Raw genomic sequence first — 23089 nt, 5'->3', positions numbered from 1 at the left:
TTTTTCTCCCGATGCTAGTTCTGTTCTCAAAATTGTTGGGACTGAATTAGTCATTTATTCGGAAATAATTTGGTAGAGACTAGAGACTAACAGTTATAAACAGATTACATCTATCTACAAAATGTTCTTTTATACGAAAATGCCTGTGCCCCGTTCCCTCCAAAGTTGAGATGTCTATTGGGGTGAGAAAATTAGAATCCTATCAAGTTGCTGTCAGGTCTGGTTGGTCAAAAATGCTCCTCCAGTCTTCAAATTTCAAGTTCCAGTCCACAGCTCGTATGGGACTACATCTACCATTTTCAGCTCGTAGCATTACAAGGGTGCTTTGATTTATCTTCTCCCTCCAGCACTTGAGAATTTTTAGGAGTTTCCAGCTCTAAGGTTTCTCCACCATATTTTCTATGTTTTGACATAAATTTCAATCTCAAGAGCAATGAGTTTGTGGTAACTCCCACTGAACTCAAACCCATAAGAGCTCCTGCAATTGACGGAGTAAGCATGGTCCCACTGACAGGCAGCAGCACGCCTGCAGCAATTGGGATTCCAACCTGATGATGATAAAAATTAGTTTTCAGACGATTAAAGGTTGATGGCTGAAGCACAACAATCTTGCTCTTTAGAATGTACAATAAGAATATGAACCGGCCTAAGATATAAGATAGATAGTAGCAAATACTAATAAGCAATCCTAAACTTGCACCAAACATCGCAAAATAAGGATCGGGTCAAACAAATATTGGTTATACATGTAATTATAATGCCCTAATGCATCAGTAGGTTGTACCATTGTGAGGGTATTCAAACATAATGATTTCATTTATATATCTATATCTCGACGGGAGTCAAATACAACTTCTTCATTTTAGATTCCCATATAAACGTGGATGATAAGTTGTTTAAAAGCAGCTCCACTAAAAGAAAATCAGATAATAATGGAATTGAAAGGCACATGGGTAGGTGCATTATAGAAGTTCAATTAGTTGGCTTTCAGTATACTGGAAGTTCTACTAATACAAAGGAGTAAAATAACATAATTACAGGTGAATAAGCTGCTGCTGGACGACATAAACAATAATATGGATTGAAAGTGAAATCAAAACAATTTTGTTAATTGGCAAGTTAAAGATTAGAGCCCTCTTATTACAGTACTGAAAATTTTCAGGATGTGATCGTCTGTCCTCAGAAAATGAAAAATATGTCGGTATAAGCACATCAATTAATTAATTAACCAAATACATCATGATATATCAGCAATGATCTGGAATAAATACCCTCCAGGTCTTTCTGTACTTACGGAAAGATACAGAATCGACTTTAAATTCATAACATAATTTCGTCTATCCAATCTTACCTCAAAAAGCAAAGACATAGGGTCGCGTCTAAAGAAAGTATTTCAGTAATATTTCACTCTCAACCCTATCTCATACACGGTGCAACGTAAACGAACCAGAAGAACTTACAATGTTGTAGGCGAAGGCCCACCACAAGTTTTGCTTCACAGTCTTCATAGTCAGTCTGCTAAGCTCCAAAGCATCAAGCAACTGCATGCAAAAAAACTGGATTAACCTTTAATGTAACAATACAGAAGCAATGGTTCAGAATTCAGATAAACACTTCTGTATGTAAATAGCTCATTGTTGTCCTCTAAGATACCTTAAAATAACTGCAAAATATTAGTAAATTGCTATCAAAGAAGTCTTATATTGTGAAGAGACCTTTGCATTATTTATCCATCTAACATTCTTATACTTATTCAGCGTTCAAAGTCAAACAAATTAACAAAGATAGCATTTAGATGAGCCTTTGATGCATTTTTACATTGGTAATTATGCCAAATTCACCGTTAGCTCACTGACCAGATCCAACCACGTAGTTCATGTTGCAGAAATAATTGTGACCAAAAACCACCTGGAGCAGCTATCAAGAATCAGAGTATGTCCTCCCCAAATATAGCTGCTTGTTTCATTACTTATAGTTGCCCAAAACACGTACTAAGGTACAAAATGGTACTCAGCATTGTTGGCGTGCTTATCAAGGCTAAAGGTGATCCAAGGTTCTAGTCTATGTTACTCGGACTCTTCATTTTACCTCCGAGTACCCGTGTCGGACACTCGACACCTGGATATGGACACTCGGACTCGGACACTTATTTTAAGCCAAAAACATGTATATTTTTCAAAATATTGCCGAGTCCGATACCCGGACACGTGTCTATGTCGGACACTTCTAGCCGAGTCCGAGCAACATAGGTTCTAGTAAACTGCCTGGATGCCTACGCTGTAAGGTGCCCACCTCGTCCATTAACGAATCAGGCGTTCAGTTACAAAGAGGTATATAGAAATACTTTGATTGATTTTAATAACTATACTAATGTAAGATTAATCTATTTGATTAAATGATATAGATTTTATTAACTTTTGTTTGTTAAATTTTCAGACTGTTAATATGAATATTATGGTTCAACTCAAAAGGTACAAGTTCTACGAATTTAACCACTCAAAGACGAAAATAAGCGAGGTCAATCTAAATAACTCGCCTAGTTCCATTTTCATTTACTATACTTCTGGGTCAACCCAATTTTTCGCTAACCGATGAAAATCAAGACGGGCTGGACGCCTATCCATTTTTGTCTTCCTTGCCTCCTAGGCGGCTAGGCAACAGTTCGACAAATATGATTGTTGGAAACGATGAATCCAATTTAAGAGCAAATATTTATGGTACCCTGTAATAGTTGCTTTTAGTCCATTTTAAGCATCCACTTGGTCGAAGTTCATTTAAAAACAGGTTAAATAATCTACACTTCATTTAACTATATGCCTATTCCCGCAGCCGCTAATTCTTCTTCTAAGTTGCCAAGTTAGTAGGCAAGGTGGAATAGCTAACCACCATCCTAAACAGAGTATGTAAATAACATATATGTTTGTAGCTTCATGTCTTCACTTTTTGAATTGTTACAGGAAGAAGGAATACAACAAGGAATTTTCTGTTGTGAAGGATCGCCATTTGGCAATACTCCAGTCCAAGAATTGATAGCTACACACTACTGCTGGTATGGTCTGACCAAAGCTTTTACATGCTGTAAGGAGTGCGGAAAAATTTGTCCCTTGCATTCAATAGCTTCAATTACTTCGGAAACTAACGAATACGAGCTTATAACCCGTGCAATGCACATTTTTGCTTTAAAAAATATTTAATTTGATAAGGACTAGTTGGTAACCCGTGCGAAGCACGGGCCCGAAATTAAAAATAATAGTATCACATTATTATTTGCATAAAACTGAAACTCGTAAGTCGTGCAAAATACAGATCTAAATATAATATATAAAATGCTGTTAAAATATGTAGTTAAAAAAAGTGAGGTTAAGTGTAACTCTAAAATTTCACCCTATAATTCTAGTTATGCATACATCTAATTATTTACTTATATAAATCTAACATGTTAACTTACTAATAAATAAAATTTACATAGAGTAGAAGTTAATTTTTGTCCGTTGAGATTTTATTACATAAAATTTTAAAAATAGTTGTATAATTTTCTAGTGATTACCAAGATTTGGGACCTAAACATGCTTTCCTTATTAGTATAGATAGTTGATAACCTGTGCGAAACATGGGCCTGAGACTAAAAATATCGAATTAATATTTGTAGAGAATTATTCATAATACGTGTGAAACACGAATTAAAAGTAATATATTAATATCAATATTAAATTGGTACTTGCAAAAAATAGTCATGTGGTTAAAAAGAATCGAATCAGTTATGAAATTTTTCAATATAATTCTAGTTTTGCATTGTTTTATTTGATATAGAAATCTGACATATTAGTTTTATTTTTATAAAAGGAATTGTATCTCTATCCTATGAACCAAATATCTGTTCTTTAGATAATTTAATATTAATTAATATAATTTAATAATTATCTTATAATTAGTGTTTTCAATATAGTTTATTTAATATTACTTAATTTTTGATAAAAAATAATTTACAAATTAAAAGTAAATAGATGTTATTAAACTTAATTTAAAATTAATTAATATAATCTAAATACAACCCATAAATTTGATACTGTTAAAATATGTTTTTAAATTTAAAGTAAATAAATGTTGTGATGGATCGTTAAATTAATAATTTTCAATTTAAAAGTTAATAAATGCTACTAAAGTCATTTGTTATTACTTAATTATTTTTAAAATAATACTGTAGAAAATAAAGTTTACAGAGAATAGAAGTCAATTCGTGTTAATAGTTTACTTTGTAGTTAGTAGTTTTTCAAAATAAAAGTAAATATATGTTATTTTACTAAATTAACCGTAACTTAATAAATTTTTAATATAATTTATGAATAAATAAAGTTTACAGAGAATATAAGTCAATTTGTGTTAGTAGTTTACTTAGTAGTTTGTAGTTTTTCTAAAATTAAAAATAAATATAAGTTATTTTACTTAATTTAACATAACTTAATAAATTTTTAATATAATCTACAAATCGTGTAAAAAATATTTTTATTTTATAAAGTAAATAGACGATTGGATGAACACTAACTAAAAAGAAAATAAAATTTACAAAGAATAGAAGTCAATTTGTGTTAAAAACAAAGTTTATAGAGAATAAAAGTCAACTATGTCAGGTAAGTACCAAAATTTGGTACTTTGGTACTTTTAGCACCAAATTATACATGGTTTCGCTTATTAATAAAGAGTATAGATTGTAATATCTATTTAACGTAATTGTACTATTTTTCGTAATACTTGTTAAACATGTAGTTGACAAACTATCAACTCTTGACCTCTCTTATTAGATGTAGTATCTTTCATAGTTACTGAAACACAATTAACCGTGGACCAGTCATAGTATAATATTTATTATTTTGTTATTAACCATTGTACCCACGACCTTCTCTTACTTAGCTCTATGACGACAAGAACCGCCCAACTGTTATCAGGAATCTTTCTTACATTTATTAGTTATATGGCTTTGGTACACATGAGAACCACCTTGATGTAGGAACTCACGAGAACCAATATTTCTACGCTTCTTTTATATTGTGTTACGCATTATTCGATGTCAAAAGTTCATTGAAATCATATTCAAAGAAAAGAAAAATGTGCATTAAAGCATATGCAGAACAACTTCGCATGTTGAGTAAAAAAAGGCTCATATTTTAGCTGCATTTTCTTGTAATATCCTGTCTTCGAGATATTCTAGAAGATAGGCTTGCAACAAATAGCAAAATAGAAATAAAGCAAGTGAAGGAAAGTGATGAGAAAACCTGAGACAATCTGTTTCCCATCAGCACAATTGAAGAAACTTCGCTAGCAGCTCCAGCACCATCACCCATTGCAACTCCAACATGTGATGAAGCTAGGGCAGCTGTATCATTTATACCATCACCAATCATGGCTACAATTTTATTATCCTTTTGGAGTCCACTTACAAATTTTTTCTTCCCATCTGGCTTGACGCCATACAGCACCTACCAGATGTACCATATATATTTATAAGATACGTCATCCTAACCCTTCATAGTCATTAAAATTTTAGAATAATATAGGGGAAAGAACCAAGAATCAGGTCATCGGACCCAAAAAAGAAAACCTTTTTTCCTGGGTAATTAACATGGAAAGGAGTTGTTTTGCATTATGATGGCTAGAAAAAAATAGAGCCCTCATATTTAACTCCACCAAATTTGAAAGGAGAGTTCTCTAACTTACCTTATGTTTTGGAATTCCAACAGCAGATGCAACATATTCGGCTGAACTCTTTTTATCCCCAGATAGCAGGTATACATCTATCCCTTGTTTTGACAAAGTGTTAACTACATGCGCAGCATCTTCTCTGATCTGATCCTCCACATATATAAGACCCGCGAGAGATCCATTTACTCCAACATAAACAACTGACTGATTCTTAAACTCTTCTAGTTCTTCAAATGGATTCTTATTTACTCCATGCCTGCATTAGATAAACAATAAAGTCAGACAGAAAAAAACACAACACAGGATAACTTAATGTCAACATACATGGCCTTAGTGAGGATTGACGTTTGAATATATGGCCTCGGCCATGAGTTATGTCAATATCAATACACGTTCTTGTGTGGGTTGATTAAGTACAGAGAGTATGTTGGAAAAACAAACCTAGCATACAACAAGGAAGATGAGATAAATAATACAGAAAACTCAAAATATGTAGTTGTAGTTGGAAGATTATAATATTTATTTATTCCCTGACTCATTCTTCATATAGTGCTGATGTAAAATGACTAAACAAGATCCTTCCACTAGCTTATACGTAAGAACTTATTCCTAAAATCAAGCAACTGAAAATATATCTATGAAGGCATGGTCAGTTAAACAATTATTCAACTACAAATCAAATCTCAACAGAATTAATGTGATAGCTAAATCACCTTTTAGAACAATGTGTATCAATATATATGACACTTCCAGTCTCTTTCGAAGAAGTTCAACTCACACTTTAAATAAATTAGACTTAGTAGCAATTTCAGGTTCTATTAATCTTATGGCAAGTAGAATGCATTTTAGTCTGTATTACCACGCAAAAGACCTCATGAGTCATGACAGAATACAATTTAAGAATTGACGTGGAAACGGGTTAGAGTTACAAAATTGCAGAATGATTGACAAGAGCAGCTTTAATACAATTACATAATAAAAAGCATGAAGAATTTATGATTTTACAAACATGTGACCACTGACCATTCAGTTTATCCTCAAACCAGAAAAAAAAAATCCCTTCTATATAAATCCAAATCCTGCGACATTTTTACCTTTGAACCCAGTCTAGTGAACCAACGGCTACCTTGTTAGTCTCAATAGTTGCTACCGCACCGGATCCAGGTTCCTCCACAAATGTGCCATCCATAATCTACACAAGTTTTCTTACATGAGATTTAAGTACTAGATATTGGACCACTACAAAATAAAGTATAAAGTATAAACACATGAAGATGGAGTACAAAGGAAAGACATACTTTGGTCCATAAAAAAAGTAAGCTAACCATTAGGGACACTTCATAACACTTCAAAAATTAGTGGATATGCGCTTAAATCGAATGAACATATGCACAACTACATCTTTACAAGACACCTTAGCTTAGAGTGACACTATATGCCGGTCCTTACCAAGAGCATGGCGTAAGAACATATATTTGATGTCAGCAGTTTGTCCATTTCTCATAAATCTACAAGGATAACAGTCGAAACGATCGGACTGATTGTCTGGTCAATTACTAGACAAAAATGTCTAAACAACACCATGAAGAATAAAAAATGTCAAATCAACACATGAAGACAAATTCAACCACTGCTGCCATTGCTGCCAAATTATTATAGGTTATTCACTTCATCTAGCCAGAAGGTAGAGCATATCATTAAATTGCATAACACAATTACGAGTCTACAGCCCATAACAGGCGTTTCCGGTTATGCAGAAATAAAACCACACAATTAAACTATCATCCAAAAGGTGCTTAAATAATCAAACGTCACATCCTGCAGTTTTAGATTGATTAAAACTGCATGCTTCTAGTTAATTTATTGCAATTGATGCCAAGTCCATGATGAAATAAAGAGCTTGAATAATAGTGGCAATGTGGCATTAATTCCAAAATATATTACCTATGTTACTCGGACTCTTCATTTTACCTCCGAGTACCCGTGTCGGACACTCGACACCTGGATATGGACACTCGGACTCGGACACTTATTTTAAGCCAAAAACATGTATATTTTTCAAAATATTGCCGAGTCCGATACCCGGACACGTGTCTATGTCGGACACTTCTAGCCGAGTCCGAGCAACATAGTATATTACATTCATAAACAACCTCTGCAAAAAACAATACAGATTGAAGCCAGGAAACTACCTTAACAGTAGGAGCGTTCACAGCCCGAGCAGCTGCTACAATTGCTTTCCCAATCGGATGTATAGTATTTGATTCAACCCCAGCAGCTAGCTTCAGAATATCAACTTCAGACCAATCACACTCTAAAGGTAGTCTGCACAAGAATTTCTTTGATTATTATATGATCAAATGGACGATTAGTGTTGTAATTATAAAAAATACAAAACCCCCAAATTGGTAAACTTCCATCAATCTTAAAAAATTACCTAAAATCCCAATTTGTTCATATATTTGACAGCTTATTATAACATAATGGAAACAAGTCACTAGGTTATACATGTCAGATGCACTACTGATCACTGAGATTATGCACATGACATCACACATGTTCAAAAGAAATGAATTCTTGAACCTTGAAATTGGTCTGATATGCTATGAAGAATGAGAACAGGTAGGAAACCAAGTATCCCACTCCCGGTGCATCTAGGTTAAAATTAAACAATATTAGGCATGCACGCTTTGCACTAATGTACTGACTAGAATATTGTAGATATAAATATCAACAAATACTACCAGACTTGACCAAATCATTGCTCATAAAAAAAATTTAGAGCTTTTCTGTCAATACTTAACTGTGAATCTGCATTTTTGTCGCGTGCATGTGTCATGACCTTAGTCACAACTGGTCTGCCTATTGTTAGTGTCCCAGTTTTGTCGAACACTACCGTATCCACCATTGCAAATTTCTCTAAAATATTTCCACCTCGCAAAAGTAATCCTTTCGTAGCACCCAAGGAAGTTCCAACCTGTTAATACCGTTATATACCAACAAGCATGAATATCTGGCTTATGAACCATATCTGCTTTTAGTAAGAAACTTCTTATATTAAGAAATTCTACCAGCACAGCAGTAGGTGTTGCTAAACCAAGAGCACATGGACACGCAACAACCTGTATAGATAGATAAAGGCGTAGTCAAACACTTCACCAAAAACAGTAATGGTTAGGATCAACACAAGCTCAATGTGAAGTGATGATTAGGCTTCATAATTTTCAGGAAAGGTATATAAAACTTCAAAATTCCCTACCTTCAGAAATTTTGTATTATTTAGGAAGAAATAAAGAATGCCAGGAAACGCTTTACTTTAATATGTATTGATCCTTAAGAGAGTAAAAAGCTCTACATTATTAGATAGATATAAATTAATAACCTTAGGACAAAACTGCATTTTGCAAGTCCTTTGTAAATGCGTGACTGACATAAGTTGATTGGTAGCAAGCATGGGTAGCAGAATTCATTTAAATTTAAAAGGCTATCACAAGTTGCATCATAATCTAAACTTTTCGCTTATCATACCAAAACACTACAAGAGAGCTGCAGCGCCAAAGAAACTGTGCTTCCATGGTTTAGAGTGGCTGGTAAAATTCGAGCACCAAAAAGATTCCAGAACATAAATGTGGCAGCAGAAATTGCCATAACTCCGTAAGTGAAGTGCCCTGCGACCTAGCTCAACAATATACGAAAAATTTTAAAAATCAAATTATACACAAAGATAGTACAAATAACCACAGCTAATGTAGTTAGATAGTATCACATTGCTCGAATTAGTATGTCCTTTAATCGCTAAAAGTTAAACACATATGTAAGACCTTGTCAGCCAACCGTTGTACTGGAGCTTCTCTACTTTGTGCCTCTTCTACCAAACGAACAATGTCCCCCATAGACGTCTCTCCACCTGGTCTTTGCACTTCAACCGTAAGTATTCCATTTAGGTTTATAGTTCCTGCTGCAACTTTGGCCTAGTAGTACAAACAAAGAAAAAAGAAATTATAACCATCATGACCAGATAATAACCATTTAACAAGCATGTAAACGCTATGCCTTTCCTATTCAATTCCAGCGTATACTACAAACAGAACTTGAAAAAAGAAACAGAGGGAATTTTCGGGAGAATTCCAAAGGGCACAAAGAATTCCCAGGGTTAGAGCATCCGTAGAACATGTTATTACCCCAGGTAATTTGGTAACTGGCAAAGGCTCTCCTGTAAAACTTGACTCATCAATGGTGCTTCTACCCGATCTGACAATCCCATCAGCTGGAACACGGTCCTACAAGAGACAAGACAGAAGATTCAGTAACTGCCGAAAAAATACACCAACATAGATCCTTTTAACATAAGATATATATCTATGATGACTCTCATGTTGAAGTACCATGGACATGATATATGCTATGATTTGGACAACAATTACTAATCAATTCTTGGAGGATCCCAAGAGAATAAATGAATTCAACTTTTAAACAGATATCATAAGCAATGTAAACCTTATTCGCTTTTACAGAGGAAATGTAGAAATTGCTAATGACAAGGTACATTTTGCTTACTCCAGGTAGTATAATAATCTGATCCCCCACAGAGAGACTGTTACAAGGAACTTCAACTGTCGAGCTCAGCTCTTCTTCATCACTGTTTATTAAAAGACGAGCTTTGGATGGAAGAACACTTAGAAGGCCTGTCATGTCGCTAGCAGCCTTAATTTTAGCTCTCTGTTCAAGATTCTTCCCTAATAACACAAATGCTATTAACATAATTGGCTCCTCAAAGAATGCTTTCCAACCCTACATCAGAACATCAAACCAAATTTCAAGTATTAGTTGCCCATATGTGATATTGATTAGGCATTCCAAGTGCCTTATCCTTATACAATGTTCTTACAGCTCCCCTAACCTGAGACAAACACAACCAAGGACTGTTTCAAAGCTAGAATAAAACAAGTACATTTCTGTCAATTAAAACTGAAAAAATATATTATAGTTGAGCAAACAATTAGGTAAACAATTTTGCACAATCATGGATGTTTTATTGATTACCTTTTTTTTGGTAGAGTAGAACATTAATAGTAGTCAAGAAACGGAAGCAAGCAACAAGACCAGGAAAAAGGGATTGGATGAAAGAGGGGCGGTAAATGGTGCATGGTATCTCTTAAAGTTGAAGTATAAAACTATTTCTGCCAACAAAGGGCAAGAGTCACATCTGTTGTGATCTTAAATATATGCCACTGGTCCTATTAGGTACTCATTTTGTACTCCTTCGACCATCACAAGCTTACCTAGTTCTTGGTTTCTAGGACTATCAAGTTCATGTTAAGCTTTTTCACGACAGACTTGCTGCGTGAAAAAGAATCGTAGTGAATAGAGAAATCACTATAATATATATACATATATTCTAATTATTAATTGATTACCATGAAGAAAAAATCTGATAAATATTCAGATTCATCAAAATCTTCATATAGTGAGATTATGCCCTTGAAAGCAAATAACACCCTTGTACTAGGAATATTTCCCGAACCAATCTGAACTAGGTTTTCTGTCCTTTGATTAATTCTCTCTTCATGGCTAAGATTCTATATACTGCTAAGAATTCTAAATAATATTAAGAACGACAGGAGAACAGAGATGCAGTATACTAGATAAAAAAGTCTTAATCGAAGTATTTCAGACATCTAGGAATGAGATGAATTGCCACATAGATTTAAATCCTAGAGGATAATGTATAGTTTTCCATTCACATACTGACTCCTTGATACTAAATATTCTTTCACGCATTTGCTTCTTTCTTCGTCTTTGGTAAGTCTTATCATCCTAAATTTCCCTTCTATTCACTCAATAGGTTATTGTTCCAGCAATTCAAGATCTTTACCACTCAAAAGGTTTAACACTTTCAGATGAAAACACAAAAAGACTTAAAAATACGGGCACAAATACAACCTTAGAGTAGCAACTGTTACAGTCATTCCTAAATACTTAACATAAAAGCAGAAAATCTTTAAAAAATTCACAAAATTAGGAGAAATATATGTTGGGGGTCCCAAGAAAGGTGGATATGCTAAATAGTTGACATCCTCTAGAAGTGATCTGCTCCGAGTACATACAGTACTTGAACACATACTCTGTATGGAACAAATTTAGCAACAGTTTCTAGCTTTTAAGAGGAACATGTTTCCTCAAGTTAGCACTAGTCTGCAATTTTCAAATATATATACCGTGTACAGCTTGAAAATTACACTTGGCATGATTATGATTTTATATTTAATTCAATTAGTGCAAATAGTATTAATGACTTGCCAGTTTTGGTACTAAAGCAGCCAGTGTACTGACACCAAATGACGATAAAGCCCCAAGACCAACTAGAGTATTCATGTTGGGAGCTCCTCTGATAAGACTTTTTAGGCCATCAACAATAAGTTGGCGCCCTGGACCAAGCAATGTAAATAAAGACAAAGAGAGATGAAATCCCGTGGAATGAAATGCATGTAGCCACAAGGCCTTAGTTCCAAAAAAATGGGAAAGATGGCCACAAAGGCATACGGCACATAATGCCCAAGAAATAGCAAGCCCACGACCTGCAAAATGGTGGATCATTAATGATCTCTACATATCCCCTAACAGAATACGTAACGCTGAAAAGATACAGACATATTAAAATGAGGCAAGAAGAATTTAAACAAAACTAACAGGAATAAACGTGGCACTCACCACTCTCTTTCAGCTGCGTGCGTTTCTGCTCCATCTTCCTTTCGAACACTTCAAAGAAATTTTCACCCCTTGAATCTGTATACAAGTATTTATCTTTTTATTTGAGAATGCAATGAACTGATACAAGAGAGAATAGCAAGAAACTATAAACAAGTTAAAACAACATAATAAAAACAATTTCGCACTAAAGAAGATAGCTTCATATGGACAAACAGACAGAAATAGAATATTTTGCCCAGTGCCCACAGAGTAAAATGGCATATTAATAACTTAATGCATAATATTATGCTCTGAGGAGGTTGTCATTAACTTGAAATCCATACGAGCAACTGAGAAGCGACAACAGAGTTCTGCTGACATGTAAAGAATTAAAAAACTTAACAGTCCATATAGAGAAACTCCTTTACATACTATAAATCATAATAAATAATAGTACTAGTAATAGTAATAATATAATAATAAAATTAAGAAAAAAAATCAGCTTTCCAACACAAAAAGATGGATTTGATTAGGACCAAACAAGCAAGCTACGCAAGGAGGCGGTACATCGTGGGCTACTACTATAAGTATCAAAAGTTCCTACTCCAGTAATAAGAGACAGAACCTTTAAATGGTGAAAGTAATTAATGGATCAGCAGTCTAATATCTAGCCTATAATGAATCAGTCTAATATCTAGCCTATAATATGTACAAGATTTAAGGTGACTCGTATATTTTATGGATTAACCAGCTCTTCATCAACACATGATTATTGAGCAGCATTACTACAAGTCACTTTCACTTTCTCACGCGATTAATAAATTTGTCAAACCTAACAAGTTTCTAACTCTTGCAAGTCTGCCTATTGGAAGTCAGAAGTTCAAATAACTATATTTAATCCCTCCCTCCCTTTCTCTGATATTTATATATATACGTACATGTATACATCTAGATCCCATTTGATGTCTATCTATCAGTTCAAATTGATTATACATATCCAGAAAAGCTTTACTAAGACTTTGGTACACCCTTGAACTTGACACAAACTTCACACTCTTTCAACACCTAATTTAATACAATCCCAAACAATCTTAGCTGTCCTAAATTCATTTCATCTGCCACCAGTTCTTGTCCGATATCCAATCAAGAGTAATAATTTTATCTGTAGTTTAGAACTGAGAACACACTAGATTAGAGCAGTTCTCGTAATATATATATATATATATATATTTGTCCCCATCTACAGAGAACAATACTTTAGCATGATATGAACTCATATCTAACAAAGTGGATGGTATACCAACTGTCGAGTGCAAAGAAAGAAAGCAAAGACATAAATTAAGCATTGCTCGATTAAAAAGAGGCTGTTGCTTTCCACTCTCGATTATTAAATATTTTACACAACAAGCTTTTCTGGAAGTATTCTAATCATAATTAAAATTGTTATTTAACAGGTGGAAATGCGCAACAGTAAACTATCCCAAATGAACCGGCTGCTTGGTAACAGAAATGCAATCGTCCAGAAAATCCACCAACTGAGCTGATAACCACACCTAATTAATGGAGAAATTGTCTCATTAATCATAATACGCACCTACGTACTTTCCAGTCTGAAAAATCGAAAACTAAGGGTCACAAGGTCATACCATAGAGTAAATGTTTTCCCCTCACAGCAGATCCTTTGCATCTCTATGATGGAACGTCTCCTGCAGTGGAATTCTCACCTGCCAATCACCCACCAACCCCACATAAGTTATACTAACTAGATTCTAAAAGAAAGTTATTATTTCCTTTGGACTTCTTGTCAATTTTTTTATCAAAGCGAGTAGCACAAGAAATGATTTCGAGGAAATAGGAGTTCAAGGTGCGGTCCGTTCCAGATCATAACTACCACAGGTGATGTAGGTTAAGATTTTAGAAAGATGAATTATAATATAAAAACACAAACAAAAGACTAAAGCAATAAATTATAGGATTTCCAAGAGTGAAATTAATATTATTCCCAAGAAAAATGTATAATCAAAGCTTAGTAATAATCTGGGGGATTATATCACTTATATAACCTATAAAACCCTAGTATTAAACCTAATGGACTAAGGCCCATAAACAATTGGGCTTTATTATAAATAAACTACTTATTTAATAAACTCCTAGCCCCATATATTAAACATATAGATAAATACATCACGTATCTCTACACTAAATATATATAAACTAATTAATAACATATATATTAATTCTTTATTCTCGTTCCTCATCATTCTCCCCTTGTTAGAGAAAACTCGACCACGAGTTTTGTAAAAATCAAGAATCACGCAAGGATGAGATGGACCAAGATAAACTTCATACTCTTCTTCTAAATAACGGTTGAGGTGCAAAGAACTCTGAAAATTGACAAGCAAGCGAAGGTAGTTTAAGAAAATACTCCGGAATAATGAAGTCGATGTGTTCAACCTCAGTAATATCAACCATCTTTTCTTCAACTGAAACTTGCTCCACATGAGATTTTGCATCAGAAACATCTTCATTAACATTTTTCATGCAACTCAAAGAATCCGACACGATCACATCATCCTCGTTCAACGGCTCTTCCTAATCCGTGTAACGTACTAACTTCTATTTCCCCTTTGACCATTTTCACATTTTTCAAATGTACAAGACGTTCAACCTAAGATGTAAGAGTCTCAAGAGGCCTATGTTGGTCCACCTTTTCACGTTTGTAACTTTCATCTGCATGTTTGCACCTTTATTTGCTCAACTCAATTTCGTACCTCTTTTCCAATCTTTTAAGTTCATTAAGTTGATTATTGAACTCCTTTACCGTAAGTTTATACTGAAGTAAACAACGGTCACGATGACAAATGTAACACCCCGGTCCCATAACGAGGAGATTTAAGACTTATATTTTATATATAAGGCAAAGTACTACTACTAAGTGCACTAACAAATCATGATCTTTTGTGTGCATGTGGTGGGCTTGTTGTTTACCCAAGTTGGTTGCATTTAGGTTAGTAAGCTTCGACTTATTTCGGACTCGGAATTGGGACTTGACCCGGTGTTTAGAAAAAGACTGGGGATTTGACCCGGGTTGTCACGTATGTTATTAGAGTTGTCTTTCGAAAGTTTGATGCTTCAAGTTGCCGGAGGTGGGGACACGAAGGCTGGTGGAATTATCCCACAATGGACAGAGATCCGGATATGGGGACACAAAGCCGGTATTATCCCACAATGGCTATGGAGGAACGATCCGGAACTATGGGCTGTCTGTTCGGGTCTAACGAGGACGTCCGGAGTTTAAGTGGGGAGTTTGTAACACCCCGGTCCCATATCGAAGAGATTTGGGACTTCTGTTCTGTATATAAAACTAAGTACTACTACTAAGTGCACCAACAATCATGATTTTTTGGTGGCCTGTACCAGGCTGAGAGGTCAGATTGTAGTTTCTATACACAAAATAGAAGTGTGACACTGGTGTACAGATATAAGAGTGTGTTACCCCTTTTATGTTCCAAACACAAACAGTAACAAGACCTCGTTTCCAGGTGCGACCTTGTCTTTTCCCGTCTGATTCTTCCATCTCGCTGCTAATTGAATCTCCGATCAACAGTGCTGCTATCTGGTGTTGTATTGGTATGCAATTAGACTAATGATTTGGGAATTAGGATTTGTAATTGGGTCGGGTCGAGTATGGAATTAGGGTCCAGAATATAGGGCACAAGCAAAATTTTGCTGGGTTTTTTTTGGTGGGGATTGATAGTTATGGAGATAGGCAGCGGCGGGATGGTATAGAGATGGCAACGGTGTGAAAATCCGGCTTTGAACAGCGAAAAAATAGCGGTGTAAAGTGATTCCGTCAATGAACAGTACATGAACAATGAAAAGAGTCGGGATTTCAGCTCTGATGCCAATTTGATGTATGACAAGTTTTTAGAAAGATGAATTATAATATAAAAACACGAACAAAAGATTAAAGCAATGAATTATAGGATTTCAAAGAATAAAATCAATATTATTCCCAAGAAAAATGTATAATCAAAACTTAGTAATAATGTGGAGGATTACATCACTTATATAGACTATAAAACCCTAGTATTAAACCTAATGGACTAAAGCACATAAACAATTGGGCTTTATTATAAATAAACTCTTATTATTTAATAAACTCCTAACCCCACATATTAAACATATAGATAAATATATCATGTATCTCTACACTAAATAAATATAAACTAAATAATAACATATATTTAATTCTTTAATCTCGTTCCTCATCAAATGGTGATAGCAAATAGGCTCTTCTTTTCATTTCTACATTAAATATTAGGAGATATATTCACATGATGTTTTCTCAAAAATTTAGGAGGTTGTATACCATTTGTGTTAAGACCTTGTCCTGATATCAATACTCTTTTATTTTGCTAAAGTTATTTGTGTAAATACAGAATTTGCTGACCTCATTGTATGTTCCTTAGCATAGGTGTGAAACAAAAAATTAATGTATCTACAGTTGGATTGAGTAATTGTTTGTAGATATCAGTAATTTTGGGTGTTTCTACTGTTTCCTTTCTTCTGACTCGCTTTCTCTCGATTCACCTTGTTCTTTCTTAAGAGAATCTTTAACCGATACTTGCAATAATATTAACATGCTACCAAGTCAATAAAAGGATGTAGGTTACATCCCAACCTTTACGGTCAATATAGGTACGAACAATGTAACCAGTTTTCGTAAATTTGACACTTGTATCATATATTAAATATTAAAGAACTTAAAATTTTGCTTTACATATTATTATGTCATGCCTTAACAATGTAATTTTCTAGCTTTTGAATATTTTTGTGATTTTCTAGATTTATAGGGCCTGTTTGGGTACAACTAAATAAGTGACTTATTGACTTATAAGCTCGTAGTACTTATCGACGAGTGTTTATCGACCCAACTTATAAGTTGGATTTACAACCTATAAGTTGATAAGTTGAATGTTAGTAATGACGTACTTTTTCTCCACTTATTTTAATTTTACGCTTTTTTATTAATTTTAGTTTTAATATATATGTTTGTAAATGTTTTTTAAATTTAAGATTCACAAATAAAGATAGTTGTATTTAAAAATTATTTATTTTAGTTCGTTTAAGTAAAAAAAGTTCTGACATATAAGTAAATCATCCAAACACTTATATAACTTATAAGTTTTCATCTACTTATCACTTATAAGTCACTTATACATTTTAAGTCATAAGTTACTTATTTTAATATTTCTCAAACGGCCACATAAGTGTTTAGACAGTAAATCAAGGATGGAAACTGAGAATTGAAGATTGAACAACAAAGAAACTGGCAATAGATTGATAGTTTCAGAGAGAGAATTAACCTAGAGAGAGATCAGTTAGAGAGAGAGGGAGAGAAATAACAGAATTTTAGAGAGAGAGAAGACTTGGTGGAAAATATTCCATTTTCTCATATTTGTTCATACATAATGAAAATACGAGTACTTGGCTATTTATACTAGTACTAGTGTACCACACTGCACCACATATACTGCAATGTCCACAATACCTTTAGTGCTATTATATCATACTACAGTATTTACTATATTATTCCCCTTTCCTGACATATTATTATTGAATGTCTATCAATTAGTTGATTTTATATTTGTCTCAAATAAAAATAATGTATTTAAAGTATCTTAGTACAAAAATTACAAATTAAGAACACTATATGATTCTAAATATTCAATTATAAATATTACATTACCAGTACATATGTTATCATTGTTCTAGTATTACATATATATATATATACATTGGTTAAAACATCCTAGTATCCTACAATAAATATTATAGCCATTTCAATGGTTAAATTATGTAACTAGGAGTATACTTTTAATATGTTACAATTACAAGCAATATTATATACTTGTACAAAAAGTATCTAGAACAAAAAACAATTAGTTGTAAAACTAATAATAGATTTTATAATCAGAATCAGAAGAAAGAAAAAAAATAAGTAGAGAACAGAAGGGTTTTTTATGTTTTAAGGAAATGCTCAAATGACAAGTGTGTGAGGTATACCGGCAACAAGCACCGCAAGTCCTCCTTACATTTTAAAAAGAGAACAAAAAGAACAGATGGAGGACGAAGAAGAAAAGTCACAAAAAGGAGGTTGTTTGGAGAAGTCGTTACTGGAGTTGTCGCCAAGTAACAAACTAAATTGGGTAAAATTATTTTAGTCCATCTCAAATAGGTTATTGGTCGGGTCATAACATATACAGTACGTGTAGGCAAAGAGATTTTGGTGGCCGACCAAGGTGACAGGGACGCCTCGCTTTACACGTCATACGACTGATGACAATTGGTTTACAGCACAGATATACTTGTGTATGCACTACCTCCAGTAACTGGGAAGAATATGTCTCCCCGGATAAACTATGTGCTGCAGGCAAATTCTCAACAGCTGCAGTATACAGCATAAAAAACAAGGTATCTCTCTATAAGCTGTTAAGTGCCCCTAGAGGTGTTTGCCATTCAGCATCTTGAACCATGTAATACACTTCGAAAAATCACAAGGTAATAGTTTATACAAGCACTACCAAGTACGGACTGAATTTAGCTGAAGACAATCACAGCATTGCAGCAACTTGATTTGGTCACAAAGTTCTTTATATAAATTGATCAAATAATTGGTCATAGTGAGCAGGCCATGTAAGTTTCCTGTAAGGAAGCTATATATGGTTTCCTCACTATAGCCTCGATTCCTAGTACTCAAAGAAATGCTCGTTTTAATTAAATGGGTTTGCTAAAAGGTTTCTTGAAAAATGATAGTGTAGAACCTAAACATGTATTCTAACTTCTGAAGTTTGAGCTAGACAATCAAAGCATTTTGTACCCTTAACATAAAAATAAAGTAATATATACCAAATAGACCACGAGAAACTATTTTATGTTAGCACAGAAGCATTCAAAGCTTATCATTTGGTTTGCCCATAATCCATAAAAGCAATACCAATCTAAAACATAAGTAAGATTGTCAATCAAATTGAAATGAGTAAGAACAACAAATTAACATTGCACTTGAATTTCTGCAAAAAAAAACATTGCATTTGAAGGAATATCTTACCCCGAAGGTTAGACTGAAACCCACAACTAGTTAAATGCTTGGCAAGTTCAGTTCCTACAATTTTTTGCCAGTCTGGTACAGATTTGGCATCAGAAACAGGCCACACAACTGCTGTCTCTGTTGTAAGATTGACACTAGCAGAAGATACTTGTGGCTGTCCATACAGATAATATATTGGAGACAAACATATCAATACATTATTAGGAAAATCTATCACAGCTCGATTGAGTAATAAAACATGCAACACATCAAGTAACAGATTTCTAAAGGCTATATTCATATCACTACCACGATACCTAGTCCAATTCTCAAAAACAAATTTGCAATACATTTCATTTTAGCAAATATAAAAAGATTCTCACAACTGTCTGTCTTTATGGAAGCATATATAATAATTGCACAAACGAGAACTTAAAATGAGCCACCAATACATAACACATACACTATTCCTTTACCACAAATCGTTATTGTGTGATTGACTGATTGCGTGTGGATGCAAATTTCAGACTCGCATCATATAATTAGATTCCTATATATTCTTCCTAAGATGAACCAAAATGTGCTTTAGCATGTTAACTCTAAGTGGGTGTTTGTGGAAGCAGTTAAGCTAACTTATCTAGTTGGAAATCTGGTTTCAGCCTATGCTTCTGTTTGGATGATTAAGTAGAACTGGTTTTTAGTGCCTTTTTTTTAATAAGTAAAAAGTACGGAGGAAGGTACTTTCCCTCAGGCTATCAACTTCCTCTACTGTGTGCATCCTAGCTCCTTAGTCCTAGGTGCCTCCCCTTTGTATTGTTCGTAAAACATCATTTCTACATACCACTAATTTATTTTATTAGTTTACAATTTTTTAGTTTAACTTGAAGAAAAAAAATCTTATCCGTGATTTTTGAATCTTGAAAAGAACCATCTTAGTATGTTCATTACTTTAACAAGTACAACAACTTCTAATTTATCGTTCATTATCACATTTTCATATTTATATACGTGACGAGATTGCCGCTCATATTACGTAAATGTTGTAATTTTTTCTTTAAATAATTTGTATTCCAATATTTCTAAATTTATCTTTAAATTTTATATTCATGTAATAAATTACATTAAAAATTTTAAGCTCATATTTTTCTTTTAAATTTCATATTCATGTATTACATTACAATAAAATTTTATTTTTTTTAATATTCTGATTTTCTAGCTTATAAGTTATAATTTACCAAACACATTACCAACTTATAAGTAAAATTATCCAAACACCTAAATAACTTATAAGAAATAATTTACTTATCACTTATATGAAACTTCACTTTAAGTGATATATTATTTTGATACGATACCCCAAACGGACCCCAAATCTCCGATTTGCTGGAAGGAATAGGACAGAAGTATGAATGGATCCAAAAGGGGACAAATGGAAAGAAATAAAAGAGACAGCGGAATTTCATGATATAGCTTTCTAAGGACATGAGTATAAAGTAGAAACGAGCAAAACAATCCATACTAAGGGCTCGTTTGAAGTTTCTTAAAAAATGTAACTTATGACTTAAAGTTGAAATGTGTCATATAAGTGATATGAATAACGTAACTTGCTATTTAGGCGTTTGGATAATTTTATGTATAAGTTAGTTATGAGTTGTTAAAATGTTTGGTAAATCATAACTTATAAGTTATACTTATTTTAAAAAAAATCAAAATTTTAATAGAATAATTGAATATATATATATATAAAGAAAATTCAAAAAGATAAAAGTAAAAACATATATATTGAAATACAAATTACTAAAAATACTAAATTTAAGAAAATACAAAATGTACGCAGTATTCTAAAAATTCCTCATTTAACCGATTAATCCTCTAAAAGGTGCCCGATAAATTCGATTTTTGAAATCTGATTAATTCTTATAATTTTTTAATAAGAATATACATAGTAATTTATTAAAATACTAAATTTATTTAAATATGAGTAATTATAAAATTTATCATATACAAATATATATATATATATTTGTGAATAAATAATTAATATAATTATAATAGTAATAATAATATTAACTATTAGTTAAATTAAAGGTAGTTCTAATGAAACCTTTGAGAAAACAGATTGGCAGCTCAACAATTCAGACAAAAAGTGGCATGAAAACGGAAATGTACCACCCAACCAACTTTCTGCATTTCATCATTTACAGGAGAAAATGAGACTCATATTAATGTTTTAATATTGCCAAACAGTCTTTACAAATTAAAAATGGCCTTTGGGCCCATATATGATAAACGGGGAGGTCGCCAAACATGCACTAAATATTACATTGCTGACATTGTAACCATATAGGTTTATCACATTAGTCTTTGTAATCGGAATAGGGTATTTTTGGTTGGTAAGAAGGCATAAAAGCTATAAACAAGTACTGACAAAATCGTTCAAAAATCATCACACTATCACTCCATCTCATCGCCTACAACTTCAGCATTCAAACATTTTCTATCGTAACATCACAAACATTTTAATCAATAAACTAACAAAATTAACTTAATCGCTAAACAAAAAACACTCACCTGACTCTCTAAAATTCTCTTCACACTCGCCGCACATCCTCCACAGGACATTCCCTGCAAAATCAACAATCATAAACCACAAATCAACATCAAAGCTAATAATCACACAAAACACGAATCAAAATCCAAAATACAAATAATTACGCAAAAATATCTTAAAAAATACGAATCAACTTCAAAATCAACAATTACGCAAAAAATCACAAAAATCAAATTCAACGAAACACCTACTCCAACATCGAGAATAATAACATCATTCGAACTCTCCGAACCATCAACAACCGCTTTCGCCTTCTCCTCTCCGCCATTCACCTTACCGTCACCACCTCCACCGCCACCTCCACCACCACCGCCTCCAATTCCACCTCCACCGCTCCCAAACGCCGCCGCAGAGCTCGAAACACACTGTAATCTACCTCGACAGGGCCGTACCGCCGCCGTCGACAAAGTCCTAACCTCATTAGCACTAACCGAACTGAAATTAAACAACGAGTGATTAAAAAATCGGCGAGTCAGGTGAGTTTGAACCGGCCGAGTCGCGATGAATCGGCGACTCAGTTGAAGTGTTTTAGTTAGTGTTAGTAAAGTAGTAGCTGGTGATAGAGATAATGCGGACTCCATTGATTGTGTGAATTCAAGCTCTCTGGCTGTTGTGTATGTATATATATGTCTATGTGTAAGAATAGATACAGAATAACAGAAATGTGTGTGTACGGGGAATGGATACGGGAGGTGGGCAGGCTGTAAAAAAAATTAGAAGCGGATATTATTTATATCCGAATTCGTTATATTTGAATTTGAAATTAAATTTATATATATAATATTTAAATTATGTAAATATGTAATAATATATAATTTATATTTTTGTATATAGATGTATTAATTAATATATTTATATAAATTTTATATAATTAGATAAATAATTTATAAATATAATCCCTATTTGAAATTGACAGATACAATACAGATTCGGGTCAGCATTATGTATTTCACAGCAGAGGAGGTGAGCGTGAGTTGTTGAAATTTGAAGTTTTTTTG

The 23089-nt window shown here is 33.4% G+C and overlaps 1 protein-coding gene across 1 annotated transcript; it reads right to left on the bottom strand.

Moving 5' to 3' along the window:
• Positions 1-18: 18 nt before the first annotated feature.
• On the bottom strand, positions 19-22796 carry LOC141668218 (copper-transporting ATPase PAA1, chloroplastic). The gene is made up of 17 exons (XM_074474993.1): positions 22283-22796; positions 22052-22105; positions 19502-19655; positions 12409-12483; positions 11998-12275; positions 10255-10488; positions 9879-9977; positions 9519-9668; positions 9226-9372; positions 8769-8819; positions 8502-8674; positions 7890-8022; positions 6792-6889; positions 5713-5953; positions 5271-5474; positions 1461-1541; positions 19-548 (listed from the first exon to the last, which is right to left on the bottom strand). Exons 1-17 carry the CDS (start codon positions 22670-22672, stop codon positions 300-302), a joined length of 2811 nt encoding a protein of 936 aa, XP_074331094.1. The 5' UTR covers positions 22673-22796; the 3' UTR covers positions 19-299.
• Between the last annotated feature and the right edge of the window lie 293 nt (positions 22797-23089).

This window comes from Apium graveolens, chromosome 6 (assembly GCF_009905375.1).
Source record: "Apium graveolens cultivar Ventura chromosome 6, ASM990537v1, whole genome shotgun sequence".
In the NCBI taxonomy this organism is placed as follows: Eukaryota; Viridiplantae; Streptophyta; class Magnoliopsida; order Apiales; family Apiaceae; genus Apium; species Apium graveolens.
The sequence above is the reverse complement of the archived record's forward strand: the minus strand, read 5'-3'. Positions and strand labels throughout refer to the sequence as shown.